This window comes from Aspergillus pseudotamarii, assembly GCF_009193445.1.
Source record: "Aspergillus pseudotamarii strain CBS 117625 unplaced genomic scaffold BDV38scaffold_31, whole genome shotgun sequence".
Classification (NCBI taxonomy): Eukaryota; Fungi; Ascomycota; class Eurotiomycetes; order Eurotiales; family Aspergillaceae; genus Aspergillus; species Aspergillus pseudotamarii.
Window position 1 is genome coordinate 289,058 of NW_022475045.1, and position 23,503 is coordinate 312,560.

Below are 23,503 nucleotides of genomic sequence, written 5' to 3' on the forward strand. Positions count from 1 at the left end.
TCACAAGGCATACATGCATGGAAGGACTTGATGACAGGATAGATGCCGATGTTCTCCTCTTTTTTTTTCCCCTCCTACTCAGCGGTAGATATCGTAAGCCGGAGTCGAAAGTTCTGGTCTGAATCGCTATGAAACCATGCAGGGACACAGAATCTCCCCTCTTTGTCCAACAACAGTCTCTCCCCTTTCCCCGCAAAACAAAAAAAAATATATTAAAGAAATAAGTAAATAAAAGAAAAAGCCCTCCGAAAGGCGCTGTTGACATTTTATCTTGCGGGTGGCGTTAGTACCTGAAAGAACCGAGTCGATTAAGTCCAGTGCTCGGGGTGGGGGGGGATTAAGACTACTCAGTCAAGAGTCAAAACGCCGCCCCATTAGGGTTGCATCTCTTCTTTTCTTTTTCCATACTACTAATACGAGTATAGCTTAGAAAAAAAACGAGAGGTCTGGACTTCGGAGGGTCCAATTGTATTCACGAATGAGAGAAGAAGAAAAGACCCCAATTGCACAAAGCCGTTGGAAGAGACAGTGTGTTGTCGGGAAAGAATGATATTGGACGGCGCATTGACAACCATGTATCCACGTCAGAAGGGCCCGTTTCTTTTTCATTGCATCCGAGTATCCATGACTTGCTGAGAGGGTTGGGTCAAAATCTCTGCTCGCTTCCTTTCGCTTCAATTGTTCATTCTTGGTTTAGGACAGTTGACGAATGAATGTCTGATAAATCTTTCTGTTCAGCCGAGTTCTCCGTAAGACTCAAACGATAAAAGGTCATCGGAAAAGGTTGGCAATTTCTCTCTCTTTTGAATTATTTTTATTTTACGTTATTTTATTTTTCCTTCTCGCTTCACGAGCACGAGGGCAAAGCCACACCGGAAATAGGTGAAAGTTAGAGAGTGTGGCGGAGGTCAGGTACCATCGTCATTTCGGACAGCGAGCGAGCGAGCGCTGATCCCCCCCTCTGGGACCCGAAGGCAAAAGGGAAAGAGACTAAGGAATGGAGGGACCGTAAGGGGGGAGAGAAGAGAGAAAAAAAGAAAAAAAAAAAAAAAAAACCTAAATTCAATACCAAGCCTACACTAAAGTGAGCTAGACAAGATTTAGGAACAAAAATCATCACTGAAATGGGTATAGAGTGTACACGCTGTAACACCGGCGCCAATCTTGCACCGCCAATCAGTTCAAAATCAGACCAAATGGAAAATTGCTCTGAGAGCGGGTACCTGAATTGAAATTCAACCACCAAACTTTCCGTATCTATCTACCTTTCGGATTATTCGGACACTTGCTTTTTGAGTCGGAGGTGAACCACACGTCATCCGGTCGCTGACAGGTCAAAAGTGCCGGTGAGTAATGAATGTAGCATTGGTCACTTGCGCATGAATCGATCGTTTGTTTGTTTTTGTTTTTGTATTTGTTTTCTTCCGGATTTCCCAGATCAATGCAAGGGAAAATGATCAGAACATCCATACTCGGAGTACATGCCGTCGTATCTCGTAGGAAGGAGAAGGAACTCACCACATTTGGAGAAGTTAAGATCATCATCCCAACCCAACGGTTGAGGTTCAGGGCGAGTGGAACCGAAGTACTCATTAATTAATTAAAAGTGGTGAGGGAGTGAGCAAGTGAGCATCGCAGCCCATAGCCACAATATTTGATCCATCCCATGGGTTCACGAGCTGTGCGGTGGGTCCGGGGGGCTAAGAAAAGGATCCACTTAGCGGAGGGCTGTATCTGATGAACTTGGATTCATTCGCTGGGTTCCTGAATTGTCCACTGTCCATACCAATGATAAAAATTCCTTTTTTGTAAAGAATTAAACCTAAAAAGTAAAAGTAAAAGTCAAAATACATAAAAATCATAAAATAAAATAAAACAGACAGAAAACAAAGAAAGGACTAGTATGGATGCTAGTCCCTTCTATACGAGGCTAGTCGTGCCTACCCGAGTAGGTAAGTTACCATCCATGTCCTCCGTACACCTCGTTTAAATACTTCGGCCTTCCCTCCCTTACCTGTTCTCCCCTCTCTCTCCCTCTCGTTACCGATACTCACCACAGTCTTCTCTCTCTTAGACAGCTTTCTGTCGTTCTTTCCTTCAACCGCACTCTCATTCTTTCCGAGTGTTCATTCACTTCCCCAACCTGCTGCGCAGTTGGTTAAATTGAATCATTCCTTCAATTGACTTCGTCGTCGTCATCGGCTCGCCGATCACAACCTTCCTTGAAAAACAAGATATCAGTCTCTCTCTGATCAATCAATCATACCTGCAATGGCTCCTCTGGCTAAGACTCTCGCCCTTGCCGGCGCCCTTTTCGCCGCCGTCGCCTCGACCGCTCCTGTGCAAAAGCGCCAGGATGCTGTTGTGAGCACCCGCACTACAGTCGAATGGACTACCGTGACGGTCACCACGACCATCACCACGGATCGACCTGTCCAGACTCCAGCTCAGCCCACTGTCTCCGTCCCTGCGTCCTCGGATCCCGTCGTGACTCCTGAACCTTCCCAGCCCGCCGAGGTTTCTAACGAGTCTGAGGAGAGTGAGGCTCCTGAGCCTCAGCAGTCTGCAACCATTCAGCCAGTTTGGACTCCCACCCCGGCTGCGCCCACTATCTCTGTTACTCCCACTCCGGAACCTACTGAGCAGCCGGAGCCTACCGAGCAGCCAGAGCCCACCACCACCAGCACCCCTCCTGTCGTGGTCCCGACATCGTCTAGCACTACCTCTGCTGCCCCTCAGCCTACCGCCAGCAGCCCCAGCGGTAGCGGATACACCGGCACCTGCTCCCAGGGCTCCCCGTGCAAGGGTCAGGTCACCTTCTACGACACTGCCACCTCTTCACTCGCCCCTAGCAGCTGCGGATACACCAATGATGGCAGCACCGAGGATGTCCTGGCCCTTCCCGTCGGCATGATGAAGCCCAGCGACTGCGGCCGCATGGTGACCGTTCACTACAACGGCAAGGTCGCTTCCGGCAAGGTCGTTGACAAGTGCATGGGTTGCGACAGCACCTCAATTGATCTGTCGCGCCACTTCTTCAATTCCCTGGCTTCCGAAGATGAGGGCCGTCTCTACGATGTTGAGTGGTTCATTCAGTAAATGCGTTGAGTGCTAGCTGCTTCTTCTGGCTCTTTACTTGATTTTTGTTGTTTCGCTTCGTCGATATCCATACCCCCTTTTCTCCTCTTAACCTTCTCCACATTCGTTTTGATACATTTTACACCATTTGCTCCACATGGAGTATTTGAGCTATGTTCATAGATATTCTCGGGTTATTTAAAACCACATTTACATTCGACGCACAAGAAGCAGCACGCAGGACGCATCTGGTCCATGACATGATACCACGACACTGGGATTGGCGCATTGCCATTTGGATGGAATCGGGTATTCTATCTGATGCGCATTAGGTAGCAATGGTTCGGGAACAATGATAAAAAGGTTTATTGCAAGTTCCACACATGCGCCTGACATGTGTCCCCCGTAGACGCCGTGTTCACTAGTCAAACGAGTAGGGTAATACAGAGACCACCAGGTTACGCTTGGTTCCTTTTTCAATATATACTCTGGAATATGGGCTGGTGGTACTAGCAGACCATTTCCAGACAAAGTCCCAGAGTCAATGCTTCCGAAGGTAGATCATTAAACACTCAACATTATATATACTACCAAGATATCAACAACGTCATACAGAGACTAAACTCGCTCCTAGTCAACCTAGACCTTCTCATAAAGCTTCGCCTGCTCCCGAACAAACTTCTCCGCATCGACGCCCTTCCGTGCCAAACCTCCCACGATCCTCGCCAACACGGCATCCTCACAGAAGGGCCTCTCCACATGCACCTCGCTTACACCATCACTCCGCTTCGTAATACTAAACGGCGTCCCCGGGCCCTCGCAGTTGAACTGTGCATCTCCGCCGCGTAGGGAGCAAATCTTATTCTTTGCACATTCGCCCGAGCACTCCGTGACATTGTAACCTCTCGTGGTGCGCGACCACCACGCCTGGAAGACGGAGTCATCCTTCTCCATTTGGGCTGTTACCTTGTGCCAGAAGGAGGGGGTCATTTCGACCTTCGGGTCGGTGACGGGTGGGGTCAGGAGGGTGCCGTAGGCTTCTTTGGCGGAGTAGTATTTGACCCATTTAGGTGGGGTGTTGGGGGAATCGGTGCTGTTGATGTCGGCCGTGTAGACGGTGTAGTCGAGCACGGCGAAGGTGACGGGGTCGATGTCGTAGATGCGGAAGGCCGGGGCGCCCGAGTCCGGGGTCATGGATGGAGTAACGTAGCCGATTGCGGTGGCCGAGTCAGCGGTGCGGGCGGTGTAGTTGGTGTACGAAATCTGGAAGAGGTCCGTGTGGGTGTGACCGAAGAAGAGGGCGGCGATGCTGGTGCTGTAACGGTTGATGATCTGGTCAAGGTAGTGCGAGTAGTCGTGCAGGGTGTCGGTGTTGCCGGTGGGGATGTGAGCGATCATCCAGACGCGTTGGCCGGCAGTCTCGGCGGCTTGCAGTTCGGAGATAAGCCAGTGAAGTTGGTTGTCAGGGTCGTATTCCATTGGTTCCTGGAAGGCGTAGAAGTTGTATTTGTAGTAGAAGACGCTGTTATAGGAGATGATGCGGAGGTTGCTATTGGGGTGGACGATAGAGTATGAACCATGTTTGGTGGTTGAGCTGGGTGAACCTTCGACGAGGTTGGACCAGTCGCTGGCCAGGGCATCGTAGGCCCATTGGGGGTTGTGAGAGGGCGGGACTTTGTCCGAAGGGAAGAGGTTGACCGGGGCTGCGTCGTGATTTCCCAGGGCCGCGTAGACAATGCCCAGTTTCCCCAGGTTGGAGTAGGTGGAGTTGAAGCTCTGTAGGACTGAGCTCTGGTTCACAAGCCAGATGTCGTGTGGTGGGACGTCACCCGTGTAGATGGAGAACGTTGGGTCGAGGGCCGCGATAGCGTCCATCATGGAGTCTTCGAGACGAACTGGAGGATCGCAATGATGGTCACCCCAGAGCCCGCACGGGGTTGAGGTGTTACCGGGCGCGTCTTCCGGGGTGAAACTACGACAGCAAATAGGCTTGGTGCATTGTGCACTGGCTCCTGGCGTGTACTGCAAATCAACGTGCGTGTCACTAATGTGTGCGACACGGATCGGAGACTGGCCACTCGGGGGTGGACGAGTGACCGAGGACTTGGCTACGGGGAACGTGAGGTTATATGGCCGAACATCGGGGTAGTCGCAAAGGCCGGCAATGCTTGAGCAGAAGGTTTTGGATGTATGCGAGCCGACCTTCAGATTTTTCAGGGCGTAATAAACGGCCGTGCCCTCTTCTTTGATTGCCCCCTCACAAACATCGTCATCCTCGATCTGACAAGAGGAATTAACCGATATCCTTTAGATTTTCACACATTATGAACTCCGCTAAAAGCATTTACTTACCCCTGCCAACTTACACGCGTCGGTCACAACATGTTCCAATGCATTTTGACCTAGACCGGCTACTAGTTTGAGCGCCCCCAGCAGGCCCTTCGAGAGTCAGCTCATCTTGCCTTCCATAGATAGTTTGATGCCTCTCCGACATACCTCACAGCCAGCACAGGTGACTGCTCCTTTGAAATCATCCCAAATCGTTCCAGCCAAGTCGGCCTCGGGATTAGCATGAGTGCCAGCCAGGGAGGCCAGGGCCGCAAGGAAGAAAACTGGTCTCATGTCCCTAGTCTGATATGGGGTCGAGATCGCTGACCAAGCTGCAGCTTATCTTCCGCTATCTCAATTCCTGTCCATGAAACAGAGCAGAACTGGCCAGCTTTATAGCAGGGTCTCGCAAGGACGTCCAGCCCCTGAGGCAGCGCTTCCCGTCGGAAGCCGACTGATCGTCCTGAAGAATGGGACGTTCCATTTTGGCGTATTCCCTCGGATAGGGAGTAGAACTCAGGGCAACAGAGAGGAGACGAGCCCATGTGATGGCTTGGGTTGCATCGTGAGCAAGCGGTAGGCTCCGTAGCGTTCTCCGCACCCAGATTTAGTCAAGAAAACAACGGCTGACATAGTGGAGAATGACCAGGAGGGTCACTAGTCAAGCGTTAGCGAGAGTTAGTTGAAATACGGGGACTCTTGTGCATGGACAATGTTACTTAATTCTTCAGGCAGTTGTAATTGTCTCTGTGATAAGAAGATCCTCATCGAGAGATCTGATAGACTGGATACTGATTTGCAACCGAGGCAATTGTCCCTTTTCAGGGTGCCAAGAATGATCCCTCAAATTTGTTCCAACAACGTACTATTCATGTTCTGTCCGGAGGAACTAAATTTCTTATTTGTCGCACGTCCCCCAACTGCACGGCAGATCCTCCTGGATGGGGTGGATTCTATTCATACCCATCTGTATTATGCCTGGACCAGGTATGAAGGTTGAACCTTCGATCTTTTATGTCAACAATGTTCTTGTAATTTCTTCTCTCAGTTTTTTGGGGAGGTGTTCGGAAGAGATGGGAATCCCATCTATACGGATTGGGTTGCATGCATGCGAGGGATGAAGCGAGAATAAATTAAAAAGAAAAAGAAAGGTCGGCTGAGTCAGAAGGTACGAGCTGACATGGCGAGAGAAAAACAAAAAAAAGGAAGTCAAGTATACCGGAAGCAGAACAGATGAGGTGTAAGTTAAGTTCTATCTGTACGTACATTACATACCTTCTAATGAGAAGGTAGAAAGAAGTAACTGTAGTATGTACTCCGTACTCCGTGTGTACATACTTTCATTTCTTACGTGGCTGAGTTGTCCGCGCAACATCGGCCGTCTCTCCACGGAGTATAGAGAAGAACTCCAGCTTACCAGTCGAAATCTCCCAAAAAGGTTCATGGCGAATTGAAATTCCACTTATAGTCTCGCCTTTGTGAGGAGGGCCGCAAACTATTGAAGACAAATAAAAATATGCAGGATCTCATCCCTTGGGTGAGAAAAAGACCCACGCCGAACCACACAATTTCTTTTCTCCGCTTTCTCCTCATCGTCCCAACTTTCTTCCTCCATTCTCTGACGTTGCCTCTTGCAAATTCCTATTGTCTTACCTCTGCTTGATAGACCCTTCTTTTCGCGGATTTCTCGAATAAATCGATTTTAATTCTTATTGTCGAGATCAATAACGATTCCTCTAGTCTTTCTAGCTTCCTCCTTCGCCCCTCCTAACAGCTTCGCAGTCTGCGTGTCACACACACACACACACACACACAATCTCTCTCTCTCTCTCTCTCTCTCTACTCGGTCAATTTTTCTCCATCATCGGGGATGTTGTCGTCCTTTTTTCGCTTCCTCCGCATTCGGTGACCATGGAGCCGTTTCACCCTCGAGAATTAACGCTTACATCTCTGTCGAATTCTCTCGCGATAAGATCTAAATGATCGTGAACGCTCGTGGGTTGTTACTCTGCGATCTCCAAGGTTCACACGAGGCTACTTGAGCAGTGGTCGCGGTCGCCCACCATGGAAGACCGCAGACCGGAAGTGTTGATCGTGTCCATTGTCTTCTTCGTTATCGCCTCCGTCTTTGTGGCACTGCGCTTCGTCTCGCGGGTTTTCATCGTTAAGAAAGTCGGGCTACATGACTATTTGATGCTGTTGGCATGGGTACGTCTGATGTTTCGCGCGGTGGTTGCATACAAATGTTGAAATTCAAGCGTTGTCGCGTGGGAAAGAGAACAGATGAACGGCGAAAAAAATTAAAAATAAATGACTGACGTTACACAGGTCATCGATTTTGGCTTCTCATTCTCCCTATTTTATGCCACGAGAAAAGGCCTGGGTCTCCATGATGACGACATAGCTCTTAGTGACCGGTACAGCCTCAATCGAGCCAATTATGCATTCACGGTGTTATATGTGAGTTGCTATCTAAAGTCCGGTTGACTCCGATTGCTGATTCACTAGAACCCCGCGTTGATGGCTGTCAAAACCTCCATCCTCGTCTTCTACCTCACTCTAACCCAAGGGGAGAGGGTTTTCCGTTGCGCAAATTATGTGACTCTTTTCGTCGTGAATGCCGCCGGATTGGCGCTCACACTGGTCAACGTCTTTCAATGTCGTCCCGTTGGAGCGGCCTTTTCCTATCCTTTGGCCCCGAATGCACACTGTACCGATATCCTCACTCTATACCTTTCTTCCTCTCCGGTGAACATCATTACCGACCTAGCCATTCTCTTCTTGCCAAACCCCATCTTAACTCAAATGCGTCTTCCGCGGAAACAGAAGATCATTCTTGTCATCACCTTTAGCTTTGGTTTCTTCGTCGCGGTAGTCGATGTTATCCGCATTGCCTACCTTCAAAATGCGGCTACATCGCGCCAAATCTTGCTAAGAGAGATCCACCTGCAGGATGCAAGCGGTGACGACCTGAATTGTACGTGTAACATGGCCGTATCCCCCAGCCAAACTATTTAACGCCCTTTGCTGACCTGACAAGGGTATGCTTCACTTTCGTTCATGTGGTCGGTGGTCGAGGTCAATGTGTCGGTCATGTGTGCCTGTGTGCCTAGTCTCAAGCCGTTAGTAGCGCGAATCATCCCGAAGATGATCCGGGACACGGACGATAGCACGACTGTGCCCGATGCCCCCACGGTTGGGCCCCTAGATATTCCGGATATCCCAGATATTGCTGAACCTGCGCACCTTCCAACTATCCCAGGTCCCAACATGCGACGACACTCGCAGTCCGCCAACCATAGTAAGTCCTCTCCGTCAGGCAGTGGTAGCAGTGCCAGTCCGAGAGAGACGGGCGGTCCAATCGATATGAGAGAATTCCTGATGGGCAGTGACCCACCTCACGATGCGGAAGCGAATACAACCCTCACCACTACATCGTACCTGCCTAGCATCACCTTCTTCGACTTTGTCAATATGAAGAAACCAGCGAATATGCTGAAGCTCAGCAACAAGGAATCCATTGCGCCGATCTCCCTAACCACGATCTTGTTTTTCATGTGGGGGTTCGCTTACGGGTTGCTGGATATTCTCAACGCACAATTTCAGGATATTGTTCGATTAGATGCCTGGCGATCGTTGGGCCTGAACGCTGTTTACTTCGGGGGGTATTTCATAGGCCCACCGCTGGTGGGCCGCACGGTGCTGAAACATTGGGGGTTCAAGTCGACTTTCATCACAGGCCTGTGTATTTACGCTTGCGGCACTTTGATATTTTGGCCCTCGGCTGTCCTGACTTCGTACTCTGCCTTCATCATCTCTAACTTCATCGTCGGCTTTGGATTAGCAGTATTGGAAACCGCCGCCAACCCATTCATAGCACTGTGTGGGCCTCTAGAGAATTCGGAGATTCGATTGAATATCTCGCAAGGTGTCCAAGCGATAGGAAGCGTAGTTTCGCCGCTCTTAGCGAAAAAGGTCCTTTTCAAAAAGGTGACCGACGTTTCTTCTCTGGTTGATGTTCAATGGACTTATCTTGGCATTGCATTATTTGACGTGCTTCTGGCTGTGGCTTTCTATTACTTACCAATCCCAGAGGCATCGGATGAGGATCTTCAGGAGCTAGCAAACCGGCGTCGGAGCGACAACATGACCCAGGTCGCCGGGGTTCCAGTGGTCTGGTTAACCTTAGGACTGGGGGTGTTTTCACAATTTTTCTACGTCGCCGGACAGGAAATAATTTCACAAAGTTTCACCGTTTTCGTCGAAGATGCCTATCCCAGGTAAGTTGGCAAGTCACTTCGATATTCCTGGACGTTCACTTATCAAAACACAGTTCTCGCCTTAGCTCCTTTGATTATTTGACCATCGCTCATTCTATCTTTGCGGTTGGTCGTTTCCTTGCCGCTTTTCTGCAATTATTCTTGAAGCCACGATGGATTTTGCTTATATCGTACATTGGAATGATAGTTTTCTCCATACTATGCATGAAAACGACGGGAGTCGCGGCGGTTGCCATGGGTCTCATGGTCTACCTCTTCGAAAGTGGTGCATTCAGCATTATTTTCGCCATCTCTCTCCGCGGTGCAGGCAAACATACAAAGACCGCTGCAACGCTTCTGACGACTGCGATCAGCGGAGGTTCCTGCTTCCCGTTCGCACAACATGCAGCCAGCCTCGCTGGGGGCATGTCATTCTCGTATAGTGTCCTCGTTGCTGTCTTCTGCGCTGGTGCCATCTTTCCGGTGTACTTGAACCTAGTACCTGCTGCAAAGAAGCAGGTTGACCCAGTACCAAACGAACACCTCCGCCGCCCACGTCGTCACCGCTCTAAGCCCAATATTGTCCAGCGGGAGAAGGAAAACCCTTCTGTGGGCGGAGTTTATTCACGACGGCGAAGTGTCCTGTCGGACCTGCTGCCAGCGGTTACTCTTTCTGACCAATCGTCATCCCAGCCCGAGCTGGCTAATAATGGGCACCCCCGCTCAGCTGCCCATGGTGGCCTTCAACATGACTTGGCCCCTTGGCCCGAATCATAATGCCTATCTCGCTTTCAACTGTATGTTTCTTTGAGGTGTTTTCTTTTATGTGATACCCTTTTTTCGCGATAATACCATTTAATTGTCTGTTACGGTCTGCTCTTGTTATCTTGGCACAGCGAGGCGTTGAGGGGAAAAGGTTTAGGCATACTTGTACAGGGATACCTCTTGAGATAGGTCAATGCGCTGTACGCATGTACCGGATGATTGGACCGAGATCTGGAGTATTACTTCGATAGTTGTATATACCCAAAGTCTTTGGGTGATGTTATAGATTCCTCTATTAATGGAGAGTCCGACAGATGAAGTATATAGCATATAGAGGAATCAGCAATGGACGGGAAACCGAATTCTCGTGTATATAAATGATCCACACGACCCTGGGACTTTGAAATTGAGAATCGACAGGTAGTCTAGTCAAGTCCATCACACATGAGATCGTAAGATACTGAAGAGCGCTCCTCATGAAACCAGTGCTCACTCAGAACATTATCGAGACACTAAAAAAAAAAAAAAAGAAAGTGAATCATGATGGCCCCGTGTCATTAGTTGCTTGGTGAATCGCCTGCTGGGCAAGATCTCGAAGACTAGAGATAAATCCGGTGATAGCTTGCAGATGAGCGGCTTTGTCAGCTCGAGAAATTTGTCTCAGGAAGACCCTTTCAGTCGTGTGCTCTGTTACTGCCAGGAGCTGCGTATCACTCGCTGCGCTCTCAGCACGTGGATTTTCCAGCAAGTTACAGAATATGGTGAGCATCGCTGACATAGGATAGAAAAGGATAGTCCTAGATGGCCAATAGCAGATTAGAAGAACACTGTGTATAGTTTGGCATACTAAGGACGAAAGCCACGTTCTGTACATGTAGGTCTCTTACCAAAAGCTCCCTACACTCACGAGGGACTCAGAGTGATGTAGAAATAATAAAAGGGATCGACTAGCTTCCACGGATAGAGTCAGACTTAAGCGAAGTCCGTCCATCATGCTTGCTGGGGTAGAAGTCGAACGCCACGCTTCGCATCGACTTCCGGTTAGGTGGAGTATGTTAACGCAGAAGTAGTAGTTCAAATGCGTCAGCACAAGATACATGGTGTCGACTCGCTGGTCTTCAGAGTTTTCTTTTGCGAATGAAAGTTTGGGTCTCAGATTTGAGGGCATCGACATTCGCCAGAGTTCTAACTCTTCGTCTAGTTCCCGAATTGATCGGACGACTTCAGCGTCGTTTTTCTGTAGTCCACGATGGGAGTAGAGAGCGGTAAAGATTTGAGACTTGACCATGCTGAGCCGTAAGTCGATGGGAAACAGAAAACCGCGCGCATTTTCCATCGAGGAATAGCTCATCCTGGAGTGTAGTTTCTCAGTATAACCGGGTGGTAGTTGGAGATCGCAGTCTTCATCCCTGAGGCAGTGGCTCTGCCCAGTACGCAAGGAAAGATCCTTGTCAAGGGCGTAGCAGAGCCAGAAAAGGTCGCGAAGGTGCTTCCTAGTCTCTTTGTCTCTGGAGCCTCCGATGACAGATTCTGGTACCGCGCACGGATCTCCCATTGTGTGAGCTCCCAGAGCAATGATGAAACGTGATGCGATCGAGTTATAATTTGTTGCTGTTTGCAATTCGCCGGCGAGTACTCCTAGTATTGACTGGGGTCGATCCGAAATGAAAGGATTAGTGCAGGTTCCCAGCCTGAACTTTGATTCTTCTCTTTTGAGGGATATAAAAAAGCAAAATGGGATGGATGATAGTACCAATAGAAGAAATGTTTGTAATGCATCCAAGTTGAGCGGTTCTTGAAGCAAAGACGGCAATAGAGCCTGGGCCTTCATAGCATACTCGTCTCGAGGAATAGGAGGTGGTTTGGGGGCTGTACAACGAGTTGCAAGATGATCTAAGCTAGAAATCAATGCCAGAAAAGCGAATATGCATGCCCTTGAACTAGGAAAATGGGCCTTCTTATCTTGTTCAGGCAGCAAATAGGCTGCGCGTATCGTCTGGGAGAAGATTGACGGATTGATGACAGGAAAGATTGTGTGGATGGCCGAGGAAGTATACACGTCTAGGTATCGCTTCAGTACTGTCGGTGCGGGAAGCCCAGAGGGTGTTGACGCGGCGTCATGGACACCATCTAAGTCCGGAGACATAGGAGATAGGGGCGGTTTCTCCCATGGAGCGTGGCAAAGATTTGGAAGAGGGATAACGGTTCCGGTTCTTGACTCAATCCAGCGAAGACCCTCAGGGAGAAGACTCGGCACTCCTATCTGAGGAGCAATATTTCCAATCTTCCAACCTGCAAAGTGAATAATCCTGGGGGATGGTATTAGTGGGTATGCTTGCTCTAAGTGGATAGGCTGTTTCTCAGGCGGTCTCTCTTTATTAGCAAGTAAGTAGGTGATCCAAGGTATGAAAGAATAAGAATGGAAAAGGTGACTGGGGCAAGAAAGTACAAACCTATCACTCCAGCTTCTGCTCTGCGGTCGTCAATGCGCCGAATGCGATCGATCAAACTGATTCTTTGGCTACTATCAAGATTAGGTTCCATAGTTGGTCATAGATCATCTTGTAGAAGGTCAAAGCAGTATAGTATAAGTACCTGCCATCCTGACGTCGTCTCTTCGAACGTAAATCCGATGAATACGTGCAGTTCATGTCATGGTGGAGGCACCAATTACATTGGGGCCCAACGCGGTCACATTTGATCTAACCCGAGACAGTTTATAAACTCATGGAAGTAGTATATAGTGGATGTGGATGGGATGGATATATATACCTTTCGTTTGTAGCACGCATCACAGGCCGTTACCCTTCTGGGAACTGGGTCGTTAGGCATATCGAACGAAATTACTTGGCTCCGATATAGGTTGAATCTTATTGGACTGATCACTAAATCAATGGTCAAGAACGGAAACAAAAGAATAAAATTACTATACTAGAGGCTTTTCTCTACCCCTTAAGGGCGCATTAGTTAAGCTGCCTCATGACTTTGTATGGTAACGTTAGGTAACTAACAATTGATGCAGAGCCGCTTAGCTAATCACCTCCGAGTAACGTGACTGATGAAGAACGCTCTAGCAAATGATCCTACTATAGTAGGCATCATTTACAAGACATCTATATATACAACTTCAATTGTTGTATTACTTCCTCTCTTCTTGCTTCCTTATCAATCATACAAGTATCCCCGGCACAATGTCTTTAATCATGGTCAATGTAACAGCGTTACTGTCACATATACTTCCATATAGTAGTAGTAAGCTCAAAAGCTCTTGTAGAAACGCGGGCCGTTCTGTCTATATCTGGGCTTCCTGTACCAGCTTATGTGCATCCCCAATTGGATCTGACGGCCAAGTGAAGGCGCACATATCCTTAGGGGCCTCCGCATCGGCCACATAGGTGCGGAGCTCTTCCAGCATTTCCACCTGTCGTTCATCGTGGGTTTTGGACATCATCATCACAGTCACCGCGTGCTTATACCGGATCTTGTTGTACAATTCCAGGCGCTGCGGGATCTGCTCTATGGTCGTATCATCTGTCATCACTCCACCAAGTGCCGCCGCATCTTCGAATGCTTGAGCAGCGCCTTGCCCTTGGTTTGCGGTGCACCCAATCAGCAAAAAAAGGTAAAACAAATGGTAAAAGAACACAGGATTGTAAGAGACATACGAGGTAGCATGGGATGCGCCGTATCTCCGATTAGAGATAATTTGCCTCTCACAAACTTGGGAGCTGGCCTGCGCGAAGCCAGGCTCCACAGCTTCAGATCCTCCGCGAGACGACACATTTCCTGAAGCTCTTCGCCAAAGTCCCGATAGGTTTCAATCAGCTGGCTCAAGCTGCCCCCATCGAGCCACGGTGAATCTCTGGCGTTCGTCTCTTTTCCGGCAGGGTGAATGCCTGCCACGTTCAGCAACTGGCCACCCCGACAGGGATAAACCACGATGCGTCGGTCATGCGCCACGAAGGCATGCACTCCGTCGATGCCCGTCTTTGCCATAAGCGCGGCAGTTAATGGGTTGGCCTGTATCTTTTCCATGGGCACCAAGAAACGAAAGTAGTTTTGACCGGTGCTCTGGCGTCCTTTGTTTTCCCCGACGATGGCCTGAACGGAGCGGGACTGGCAACATTGGATGACTTGAGTAAATATACATCTAGGCTATGTGAAACATAATGCTTGAAGGACAACTTACATGAATGCCGTCAGCCCCTACAACTAGGTCAGCGACATATGTCGTACCATCCTCGAGGACTACTTCGCCGGCCTCTGCATCCTATGAACAGAAAATGTGAGATCAGTGAGCGTCTCCTAGTAAAATCAGGACCATAACGGGTGTACAATGACGTACCACCGATAATACACGCGAAGAAAGGCAGATATTGATTTTGTGGCCATTAGCCTCATTGGTGGCTGCGGCGCGCAGGGCATTATGCAGGTCAAGTCGATTTATGGGTCAACAACCATTCATCCGTCGTATTCAGGGCCATCTGGCGCTCTTTTGTCACCTAGCTTTCCGGTTAATCCACAGCTATGCCAGCGAAGAACGGACACACCAGCAGCAACTCACAATTGGAGTCCACATAAGATTCTCTGAGGCATCCCACACTTGTAACTTGTTGCAGTGGACGGGATGTAAACTTTCCAAATCACATCCCCAGGCCGTCAAAATTCGGGTGGCATTGGGCGCCACATGGATGGCAGCGCTGACTTCGTTCAGAAACCCCGGCTGCTCAATAACCTACGGGCAGGACCAGCCAACCTCACTTTTCAAGACAATAGGGTACACGGCAAGATAAAGATCATCAGACCTGAACCTCATTGCCTGCACGGCTTAACGAAATTGCAGCACCCAGGCCGGCGAGACCGGCACCAACAACGACTACCTTTACGGGCATGTTGATTGCGGCGTGTACTATGCGAGGAATCAAAACTTTAAAGAGCACAATCAAAGGACCAAGAGAAGGGAAGAGGTCTGAATAGATGGATTCAGCTCTAAGCTGAGAGAATAATCTCGGGAACTTGGGCATCTTATAAACGAACCCCAGGCACATTTTATACTCTCACAGAAGTGATAAGGGCTAGGTATAGAGCATGAAATTCTTCTCCACCACGATCGATGGGTAGTGATCATCATCTCAGCGTGGGGTTTCTCGTTTGGACTATTGCGTTGTATTGCCCATGACCCAATCTTCCAAGGATATGGCCATACACGTTATGGTTGAAGGATCTTAACAGGTCAGGGGACATCTATTTTACTCTAGTCTACGCCCTGATACTCTCTTATTGTCTCCGCTAATGAAAATATGCATACAATAGATGAAATGAACAAACAAAGCCTTGAAAATGCTTGGTTTTAATCGCAGATTCTTGTCTTCTCTGAGAAAAATAGATGATCATCATATTCAGTAACAAATGAACTCTATATGATACACTTCCGACTCCTTGCTGGAAGTCGGATTACCGGCAGCAAACGGGACCTTTTGATATTTTGGGTGTGTTTGGTGTCCGACTATCCGTCCGCTTACTTAGTCAATTTATTCCGATTAGCTAATCGGACATGGAGGTTGCCCTAAGAATATCATCCCCAGTTGCTTAAACACAATGGCTCCAATGGCAATCATGGCCTGGGCTCATACTAAGGGTGAAAAGAAAACATTATCAAGACGCAAAGTTAAAGGATAAGCTACAGCTCGGTGAGTCTATTCGCTCAGATTTCGGACATCGTACTATTGATGGCAAATCCGAGGGCTATATTAGGGGAAATTTCCCTATGGATTCCCCTGGTCCTACTCGGTATTCTCCTTTCGTTTTTCTTCTCTGATATCAATCTCATTGTACCTTAAGACGTCAATTGTAACTTTCCCAAGAACTCTCGCTTCTGCTGGACTGAAAAACCGAAACCGTCATCAACCATCCTGGCAACATCCCAATCCTTCAGCTAGCGACATGCAGCTGCCAAAACCATTTCTCGGTGCGCTTGGAGGAGCGTTTATTTCTCTCCAGCTGCTGTTTCTCGCGAGCATGTGCTATCTGTATGGTACTGCCTATCATGACTCGATTCGATTTAGTACTATGAAGCTTTTGTTTGTGGATTATGATCAGGACGTGATTGACCAGTCCGTCATGACAGCGTACGACCAAATGAAAGGCCCATTATTTCCAACCATCCAGCGACATCCCATATCCGAATAGCCGACGGAGCAGGATGTGCGAAATGCCGTTTGCAAAGGTCATTACTGGGGTGCCATATATTCCAAAGCAAATGCTTCCTCCCGCCTAGCCACGGCAATGTCTTCCTCAGAAGCCGCTAGGGTGTACAATAACTCTCAGGCCCTAACTTATATCTGGAATGGGGCTAAATACTCCGCCTGTGCCCAAAGCGTGTATTCGATGCTGGTTCAGCTCGTCCAGGGCACCGCCGGCGTTTATGATCAAATGAATGGGACTACGATATTATCAACCAACAACGTTTCCGACCCAAACATCGCCAAAACTGTGCTTGACCCTATCTCAAGCTCTTCAATTGATCTCCAGCCTATGGTTCAAGGAGTCCGATTCTACTATAATATTGTTTCTATGGTCGTGCCCATCCTGCAACAATTCTTTTTTCTCATGGCGCTCAACAGTATCTCCGCGCAGTTTAAGGTCTTCTCCAGCCTCTCGCTAAAGCAGAATATCGCCCTCCGGCTGATTATCTCCATTTGCTATACCTTCATCGCCTCCATCTGTATGAGTGGCTACATCTGGGGATTCCGGGAGGATTGGAACGCCACGTCCGATCAAATTGGCTTGACATGGATGGCAATTTGGCTGGTCATGCACCTGAACTTCCTGATCATCGACGCCGCCACCGTATTCATTCCGGTGCAGTTCATGTCTTTCTTCATGTTAACCTGGATCATCCTCAATGTCTCAAGTAGTATCAGCCCTTTTGAGCTCTCCCCAGGGTTCTACCGCTTGGGCTATGTTTTTCCTGCCCACGAGCTCTATGAGATCCTGCTTCAGATTTGGACCGACGACTGTAACCCGCACTTGTACCGAGCCCTCCCCATTCTATGATCTGAGTGGGTTGTTGCTCTCGGCCTTTCTTTTCTTGGAATGAGAAAGCGCACCAAGCCAGCAACCCCTGTCCAGGCGATGAGTCAAACAGTGAAGGAGGATATGGCCTGATTGATGGTCGTTCTGTTTTCCCTTTATTCTTCTCTTGTTGTCATTCCCCCGTTCCAATCCATTGTTATAGAAAAGCTATGTAGGTATGCCTTTGTTTGTGTTCAGTTTAGGACGGATACAGATGCACCCTAGTTGCCCTAATCGAATGTTGTGCATTTGCTAGCTTAATGTACAGAATGCGTTGTCCTATATATATATACAATACTCATACATACATCAATAAGACTTCTAATCCTGTTTGGTTGAGATTTGGAAGTGTGGAGTAAATCGAAGGTGCTTCGGTTAATGAAAGATTCCTTTATACAAGAGTAGGTGTACGGTTTCACCATCTCCAGTCACACTGCTTTATAGGGGACTACTAAGCAATCTGGATACCTTCATACGAGAACTCGAAGGACAAATTTTGATTTTAATAATATTTTATTCGTAAATCATGATTATGTGCAAGGCATCAGACCATGCCTAAAATCATAAGAGATTAAAAAAGGCAAGAACACCGGCGCCTCTATCAACCAACCGCGCTTAAACAGGCAAAAGGACCAAAAAAGGATCATCATCGTAAACAAGAGGTATCAATGGGAGCGTGAATCAAAGAAGCTGACTTAGGAAAAACATTCGCAGAATGTTTACCACCAGTCACCCTGGTCCTTCATGGCAGCAGCAACCTTGGTGAAACCAGCAATGTTGCTACCGGTGACGAGGGAAGGAAGGACGCCCTCAGAAGGAGTAGCGTACTCGATAGCAGTCTCGAGACCGTTCTTGAAGCAGTCCTCCATGATACCCTTGAGGCGAGCATCGACCTCCTCGGAGGTCCAGTTGATGCGAGCAGAGTTCTGGGCCATCTCGAGACCGGAGACGGCGACACCACCGGCGTTGGCGGCCTTACCAGGGGCGTACCAGATGGCGGCAGCACCCTTGTTGGCCTCACGGTGGGCCTCGAAGATGTCGATGGCATCCTGGGTGGAGCCCATGTTGGAACCTTCGGCGATGAACTTGCAGCCAGCGTCGATGAGGGCCTGGGCTTCCTCGCCGGAGACTTCGTTCTGGGTAGCGGAGGGAAGAGCGACGTCGACCTTGCCGACGTGGGTCCAGGGACGGGCACCGGGGATGTATTTGAACTTGGTGGCGAAGGCCTCAGTGTTGGCAATCTCAGAGATCTGCTTGCGGTCGACCTTGATCTGGGCGATGGTGTTGATCTCCTCAGGGGTAAAGCTGCCCTCACCATTGACGATCAGGGAACCCTTGCTGTCGGAGAGGGAGACAACGGAACCGCCGAGCTCGATAACCTTAAGAGCGGCGTACTGGGCGACGTTACCGGAACCAGAGATGGCGACGCGCTTGCCAGTGAAAGACTCCTTGCCGTCGGTAGCGTGCTTGATCATGTGCTCAACGTAGTAGACAACACCGTAGCCAGTGGCCTCGGGACGGATCAGAGAACCACCCCAGCTGCCACCCTTACCGGTGAGAACACCCTCCCACTGGTTGCGGATCTTGCGGTACTGGCCGAAGAGGAAACCGACCTCACGGCCGGTGACACCGATGTCACCAGCGGGGACGTCGGTGTCGGCACCGATGTGCTTGCAGAGCTCGGTCATGAAGGAAACACAGAAGCGGCGAATTTCGTTGTCAGACTTGCCCTTGGGGTCGAAGTCGGAACCACCCTTACCACCACCCATATTCAGGCCGGTCAGGGCATTCTTGAAGATCTGCTCGAAACCCAAGAACTTAAGGATAGAAAGGTTGACGGAGGGGTGGAAACGAAGACCACCCTTGTAGGGACCGAGAGCGGAGTTGAACTGGACACGGAAACCACGGTTCACCTGGACCTGGTGGTTGTCATCCTCCCAGACGACACGGAACTGAATGACACGCTCGGGGACGGAGACAACGGCGAGAGCCTTGCGGTACTCAGGGTTCTTCTGGAAGAGAGTGGAGTTCTCCAGGGTAGAGGCAAGCTCTGGAAATTTTTTGTTAGACACAATCCGACAAAGATCTATCAATAGATCAACGAATGATAGTTTTCAAGAATACATACCCTTGTAGGCCTGCTCGAACTCGGGCTCAATGGGAAGGTTGGACATCTTGAATTTGCTTTGTCTCTTTTGAGAAAATGTGTGAAGGTGAAAGTGAGGGGCTTATCAGATATCGATAAGAAGCCGGTGGCAAAGTGTCAATTGACCGGAGTCAAGACGAGTTAAGGATATTTAAAGGATAAGAGAGAGAGAGAGATGTCTGTAGCAGTGAAGAAGAAAAAAAGAAGAGATTGAGGCGAGAGATGAAGGGAATTTATGTCCGGGCAAATGTCAGCGGAGGGCGGCGAGCACTGAGCCGGAGTCGGACGAGAAAGAGGGTGGGAATGGCCGACGGGGGAGGACAGTAGGAGTGGAGGTGGGCCATTCGAGTCGATGATTCGTTGAATGAATTAAGGTAGGGGACTAGGCGGCTAAGCGGAAGGCCGGCACCACGGCGCTGGTTAACGTCCGAACTTCGGGTGTGTTATTCGATACTTTAAGGTCATCACAATCTGCCCGTTATCTATCGGCGGAAACCCGCCCCCCGCCAGTCCGCTTTTGGTTCCGGGAAATCCTCGTGGATCGAAATTTCTTAGATGATTCTTTTATGGAACGATATCGGGAGAAGAGTCGGGCATCAATACCATGTAGCATACGCAGAGTATGTCTCTTTCTATCCCCTAGGACCGTTAACACCTGGAGTCCTTATGGTTGAATCTCAATTGGGTACATTGTACGGATTACTGTTATGTTCATTGCCAAGACCGGCGAATCCTCCAGTCCCGATCCAAAGTGCCGGCTCACGTGTGTCCCGCTAATCCTCATTCGACCGGTGTCCCTGAGGCCCCACAGGCTCCTCCATCGAATCTCTTATCTGATCATTTTACTCACTACCTTATCAGTGAATACTAACCGGTTGCAGTATCTGACCACATTCACTTCCTCCCCCCTCAACGCTCAGACCAATCGGTCGGGGGGTGCATGGACTACAAACCGATCCCTCCTCTCTAATATGTTAAAAGGATTCCTCCGAAAAAAGGATGAATAAGTATTTCCTCTCGCTAAAGGCGGGACGTGCTACACCGTACGCTCCAATTTAGTTTAACGTGGGGTGAGGGTCATGCGACCCCCCGATCCTGTCCAACAAAGACGGGGTTTACTCACGGCAAAGGGAGATTATCTGTCTACGGAATAATTTGAAAGCGGGTTGTTGTGTTGTTGTTGTTAACTTAACAAGTGTCCTGCTTTGGCCGACTGCACTTCTCTCGGCACGGAGCGCGGCCCTCCGCCTCCATACCGGATACGGAAATCCGAGTCGGGTTGGACCAATACAACTTCAAGGTTACAACGTCGGCCGATTCAAATAGAAGGCCACTTTGCGAGTTAGCCAAATCAATTTTTTATTGTTAATTAAAGGGTTGGGCCAGGATATACTGGAAGCGCATCGTTTATATGAGAACTACGGTGCAGTATCTGGGTATGATTCTGCCCACAAGCTACACTCTGTATAGAATGGACTCGATTGAAGGCTCAGTTCGAACAACATGTTGACATTTCCCTGTTCTTTGTCCGAGACAACCATCTGTACATCAAAAAAGTCTTTAGATGCAGAGAGCATCGTGTTTAGGTCTAATGCGGAGTAATTGGCGGGGTGAACCCGAGCCCGTTCTGACTCGATGATTCATGAGTCGTTGAGTATACGTCTCCCTCGCATATCATATTCAGTAATATCATTACCTCATGTCCACCCCAGGCTTGATAAGACACTAGCGCGTCGTACATACATTCAACCCCGGGGCCGACTCAAAGTCTCAAACCGAGTCAAACGAGGCTGTGTACCCACACCTGCCCTCTTAGTGGAAGATCGTCAGCCAAGCTCTCGGCTAATGCATCTCAATTATGGTTTGGGGAGCGATCAGGAATGCTGAATCCACGAATAGATTTGCCAGCAATAGATGATTATGCGAAGTCTATCCGTCATAAATAAGGTCTGATAACCACTCTGATAACCGCTCCGATAACGGCGTCCTTTTCCACCCCCTTCCCCCTCATTGATATCTGTCCTGTTGTTAACGACACTACGTATGCATTTGATGACTTATACACAGCCAAGAAGAATTTATGTGTGACCATTTCAGCACAGTGATACAAATCGCCTCACTACGCTGTCGGACATTTTTTATTGGTCGCTTTCACATTGCTTGTTACCAGAATTTCGGTGTGAAGCCTTTATTTTCTCTTTAAACACAAATTCGTTCGTTAATATCCTAGTGACTACCTACCTATATCGCAAAATATTCTGTACAAAAAGGGAGAATCGGTCGAATGGATAACAGCGCAAGCTTACTCGTCCTTTAACTTAAGTAATTCCAAAGTTTTCGCCCAAAGTTTTGCTTCACCATCCGGGTTGTACGCCCACGTAGCATAGCCTGGCCCATGTCGCTTGGTCGGGTCAGCAGGTGATGCGATTTGACAATTATCCAGGTATTTTCCTCCGGTATCTTCCAGCTCCCTCGCCACGGCACCCCAGACGCTGGTCGCGGCTCCCTGTTCAGGACTCTTCCAGTACTTCTTGAGCCAGTCATCAGCATCCCACGCGGATTTCTGTTCATCCGAAACATGGCGAAGGAGCTCAGTGGCGATCGCACCAGGGTGCAGACTAAAGGCATGAAGACCCTTTGAGCCATAGCGTCTCTCGATCTCATTAGCCATCCAGATATTTGCTGTCTTGCTTTGACCATAAGCTTTCCACGGTTCATATTCACCTTCCAAAGTGATGTTATCGAAATGAACCGATGAAACCCTGTGGGCGCTGGAAGCTACCACGACCACTCGGGACTGGAAACTAGAGGTTGAGGAAGAGAGCAACAGCGGATTGAGCAGGTAGAAGAGCAGGAAATGAGCCAGATGATTTGTGCCAAACTGCATTTCGAACCCATCGGCTGTCCGACCTTCGGGGCATGCCATCACGCCGGCATTTTCAATCAGAATGTTCAGAGTACTCTCTTTAGATTTGAATTCTTCCGCGCATGCGCGGACGGTTGCCAAGGAATTTAAATCTAAGTGGAGAAGATGGACTCGCGGACTATCGACGATGTTGCCCAATGCGGTCTTGGCCTTTCCTAGGTCCCGGGCTGTCAGGTATAATGTTGCTCCCGTGTGGAAGAGGGCCTTGGCGGTCTCGATACCGAGCCCGGATGAACAGCCTGTGATCATGACCACCTTGTCGGTGAGATCATTTACTCGGTTCTCGTCCTGGACAATTTGTAATGCGGTAGGTCGTGCATCACCAGGTCCTCCGAGGGACTCGTGAGCTTTGGCATATCTTGATTCTGTAGAGGACATTGTCGAATATATATTCTGGAATTGAGTCCAAGTGTTTGCTAGGTTGTTTAAACTCGCAGAAGGTGAATTGGCCATATATCCTAGCAACACCAGCTAAATTTATATGGCGATGCTTTTCTTCTAGACCATTCACTAAGACTCAAGTTATACTGACTAAAATTCTATCATCCCTTATTCACAAGTATTTCCGATAAAGCCGATGGTTACTCTGCCAAATGTGGAGCTCTCGGGAATACAGCTTATACACCTATAAGTAGTCCGTCAGCAAAAAACATCATCTGATTATGAATCCTTAACTCCATAATGCCCTCTCCTAGTAACCACTTTGAACATACTCTATGTCCGCTCAAACTCCGGAGAGTGTGTAATTCCTCATCAGGAGATAATCACAGCCTCTAATTCCTTCGGCCGACGGCATGCCGATCATCTCAAAATTTCGGCCGAAGACAGGCAATTTGAGTCGCTCGCTAAATTGATTGCTTATAACGGGGGTTTACCGTATTCCTGAGGCCAAACGAGCCAATGACAAGGGCCAGCAACCCCTGAGAA

General features: G+C 48.9%; 8 protein-coding genes across 8 annotated transcripts; 4 read left to right on the forward strand and 4 right to left on the reverse strand.

Moving 5' to 3' along the window:
- The first annotated feature begins 1,920 nt into the window (after positions 1-1,920).
- Positions 1,921-3,193, forward strand: BDV38DRAFT_106106 (uncharacterized protein). Its single transcript, XM_032050898.1, has one exon. The coding sequence runs from the start codon at positions 2,272-2,274 to the stop codon at positions 3,097-3,099; it is 828 nt and encodes a 275-aa protein (XP_031912977.1). The 5' UTR covers positions 1,921-2,271; the 3' UTR covers positions 3,100-3,193.
- A 370-nt stretch (positions 3,194-3,563) lies between these two features.
- On the reverse strand, positions 3,564-5,873 carry BDV38DRAFT_106415 (sphingomyelin phosphodiesterase). Its single transcript, XM_032050899.1, has 3 exons — positions 5,575-5,873; positions 5,431-5,517; positions 3,564-5,358 (listed from the first exon to the last, which is right to left on the reverse strand). Exons 1-3 carry the CDS (start codon positions 5,698-5,700, stop codon positions 3,718-3,720), a joined length of 1,854 nt encoding a protein of 617 aa, XP_031912978.1. The 5' UTR covers positions 5,701-5,873; the 3' UTR covers positions 3,564-3,717.
- Positions 5,874-7,158: 1,285 nt separating this feature from the next.
- On the forward strand, positions 7,159-10,932 carry BDV38DRAFT_248750 (putative MFS monosaccharide transporter). Its single transcript, XM_032054746.1, has 5 exons — positions 7,159-7,614; positions 7,735-7,866; positions 7,915-8,383; positions 8,447-9,686; positions 9,740-10,932. The coding sequence occupies exons 1-5, from the start codon at positions 7,471-7,473 to the stop codon at positions 10,440-10,442; spliced, it is 2,688 nt and encodes an 895-aa protein (XP_031912979.1). The 5' UTR covers positions 7,159-7,470; the 3' UTR covers positions 10,443-10,932.
- Positions 10,933-10,968: 36 nt separating this feature from the next.
- Positions 10,969-15,322, reverse strand: BDV38DRAFT_271770 (uncharacterized protein; the record flags this gene model as incomplete). Its single annotated transcript, XM_032057372.1, has 11 exons — positions 10,969-11,201; positions 11,334-12,078; positions 12,184-12,722; positions 12,884-12,954; positions 13,026-13,045; positions 13,822-14,018; positions 14,096-14,546; positions 14,620-14,700; positions 14,776-14,826; positions 14,995-15,165; positions 15,236-15,322. The coding sequence occupies 11 exons, from the start codon at positions 15,320-15,322 to the stop codon at positions 10,969-10,971; spliced, it is 2,646 nt and encodes an 881-aa protein (XP_031912980.1).
- A 1,051-nt stretch (positions 15,323-16,373) lies between these two features.
- BDV38DRAFT_271771 (SNG1 family protein) lies at positions 16,374-17,486 on the forward strand (the record flags this gene model as incomplete). Its single annotated transcript, XM_032057373.1, has 2 exons — positions 16,374-16,547; positions 16,620-17,486. 2 exons carry the CDS (start codon positions 16,374-16,376, stop codon positions 17,484-17,486), a joined length of 1,041 nt encoding a protein of 346 aa, XP_031912981.1.
- Positions 17,487-18,075: 589 nt separating this feature from the next.
- On the reverse strand, positions 18,076-19,678 carry BDV38DRAFT_293673 (glutamate dehydrogenase; the record flags this gene model as incomplete). The annotated part of the gene is made up of 2 exons (XM_032062301.1): positions 18,076-19,554; positions 19,633-19,678. The coding sequence occupies 2 exons, from the start codon at positions 19,676-19,678 to the stop codon at positions 18,224-18,226; spliced, it is 1,377 nt and encodes a 458-aa protein (XP_031912982.1). The 3' UTR covers positions 18,076-18,223.
- Positions 19,679-19,827: 149 nt separating this feature from the next.
- On the forward strand, positions 19,828-20,742 carry BDV38DRAFT_248758 (uncharacterized protein). Its single transcript, XM_032054747.1, has one exon. It carries the CDS (start codon positions 20,358-20,360, stop codon positions 20,655-20,657), a length of 300 nt encoding a protein of 99 aa, XP_031912983.1. The 5' UTR covers positions 19,828-20,357; the 3' UTR covers positions 20,658-20,742.
- Positions 20,743-21,629: 887 nt separating this feature from the next.
- Positions 21,630-23,502, reverse strand: BDV38DRAFT_248763 (uncharacterized protein). Its single transcript, XM_032054748.1, has one exon. The coding sequence runs from the start codon at positions 23,027-23,029 to the stop codon at positions 21,953-21,955; it is 1,077 nt and encodes a 358-aa protein (XP_031912984.1). The 5' UTR covers positions 23,030-23,502; the 3' UTR covers positions 21,630-21,952.
- Position 23,503: the final 1 nt, after the last annotated feature.

What these genes read in the sequence shown, in the direction of transcription:
- BDV38DRAFT_106106 (XM_032050898.1), top strand. Translation starts at nt 2,272, where the DNA reads ATGGCTCCTCTGGCTAAGACTCTCGCCCTTGCCGGCGCCCTTTTCGCC.
- BDV38DRAFT_106415 (XM_032050899.1), bottom strand. Translation starts at nt 5,700, where the DNA reads ATGAGACCAGTTTTCTTCCTTGCGGCCCTGGCCTCCCTGGCTGGCACT. An exon ending in TCACCTGTGCTGGCTGTGAG is followed by an intron (nt 5,518 to 5,574) that starts GTATGTCGGAGA and finishes TGACTCTCGAAG; the next exon opens with GGCCTGCTGGGGGCGCTCAA. An exon ending in ACGCGTGTAAGTTGGCAGGG is followed by an intron (nt 5,359 to 5,430) that starts GTAAGTAAATGC and finishes TCCTCTTGTCAG; the next exon opens with ATCGAGGATGACGATGTTTG.
- BDV38DRAFT_248750 (XM_032054746.1), top strand. Translation starts at nt 7,471, where the DNA reads ATGGAAGACCGCAGACCGGAAGTGTTGATCGTGTCCATTGTCTTCTTC. An exon ending in ATTTGATGCTGTTGGCATGG is followed by an intron (nt 7,615 to 7,734) that starts GTACGTCTGATG and finishes GACGTTACACAG; the next exon opens with GTCATCGATTTTGGCTTCTC. An exon ending in AAGCGGTGACGACCTGAATT is followed by an intron (nt 8,384 to 8,446) that starts GTACGTGTAACA and finishes TGACCTGACAAG; the next exon opens with GGTATGCTTCACTTTCGTTC.
- BDV38DRAFT_248758 (XM_032054747.1), top strand. Translation starts at nt 20,358, where the DNA reads ATGTTCATTGCCAAGACCGGCGAATCCTCCAGTCCCGATCCAAAGTGC.
- BDV38DRAFT_248763 (XM_032054748.1), bottom strand. Translation starts at nt 23,029, where the DNA reads ATGGCCAATTCACCTTCTGCGAGTTTAAACAACCTAGCAAACACTTGG.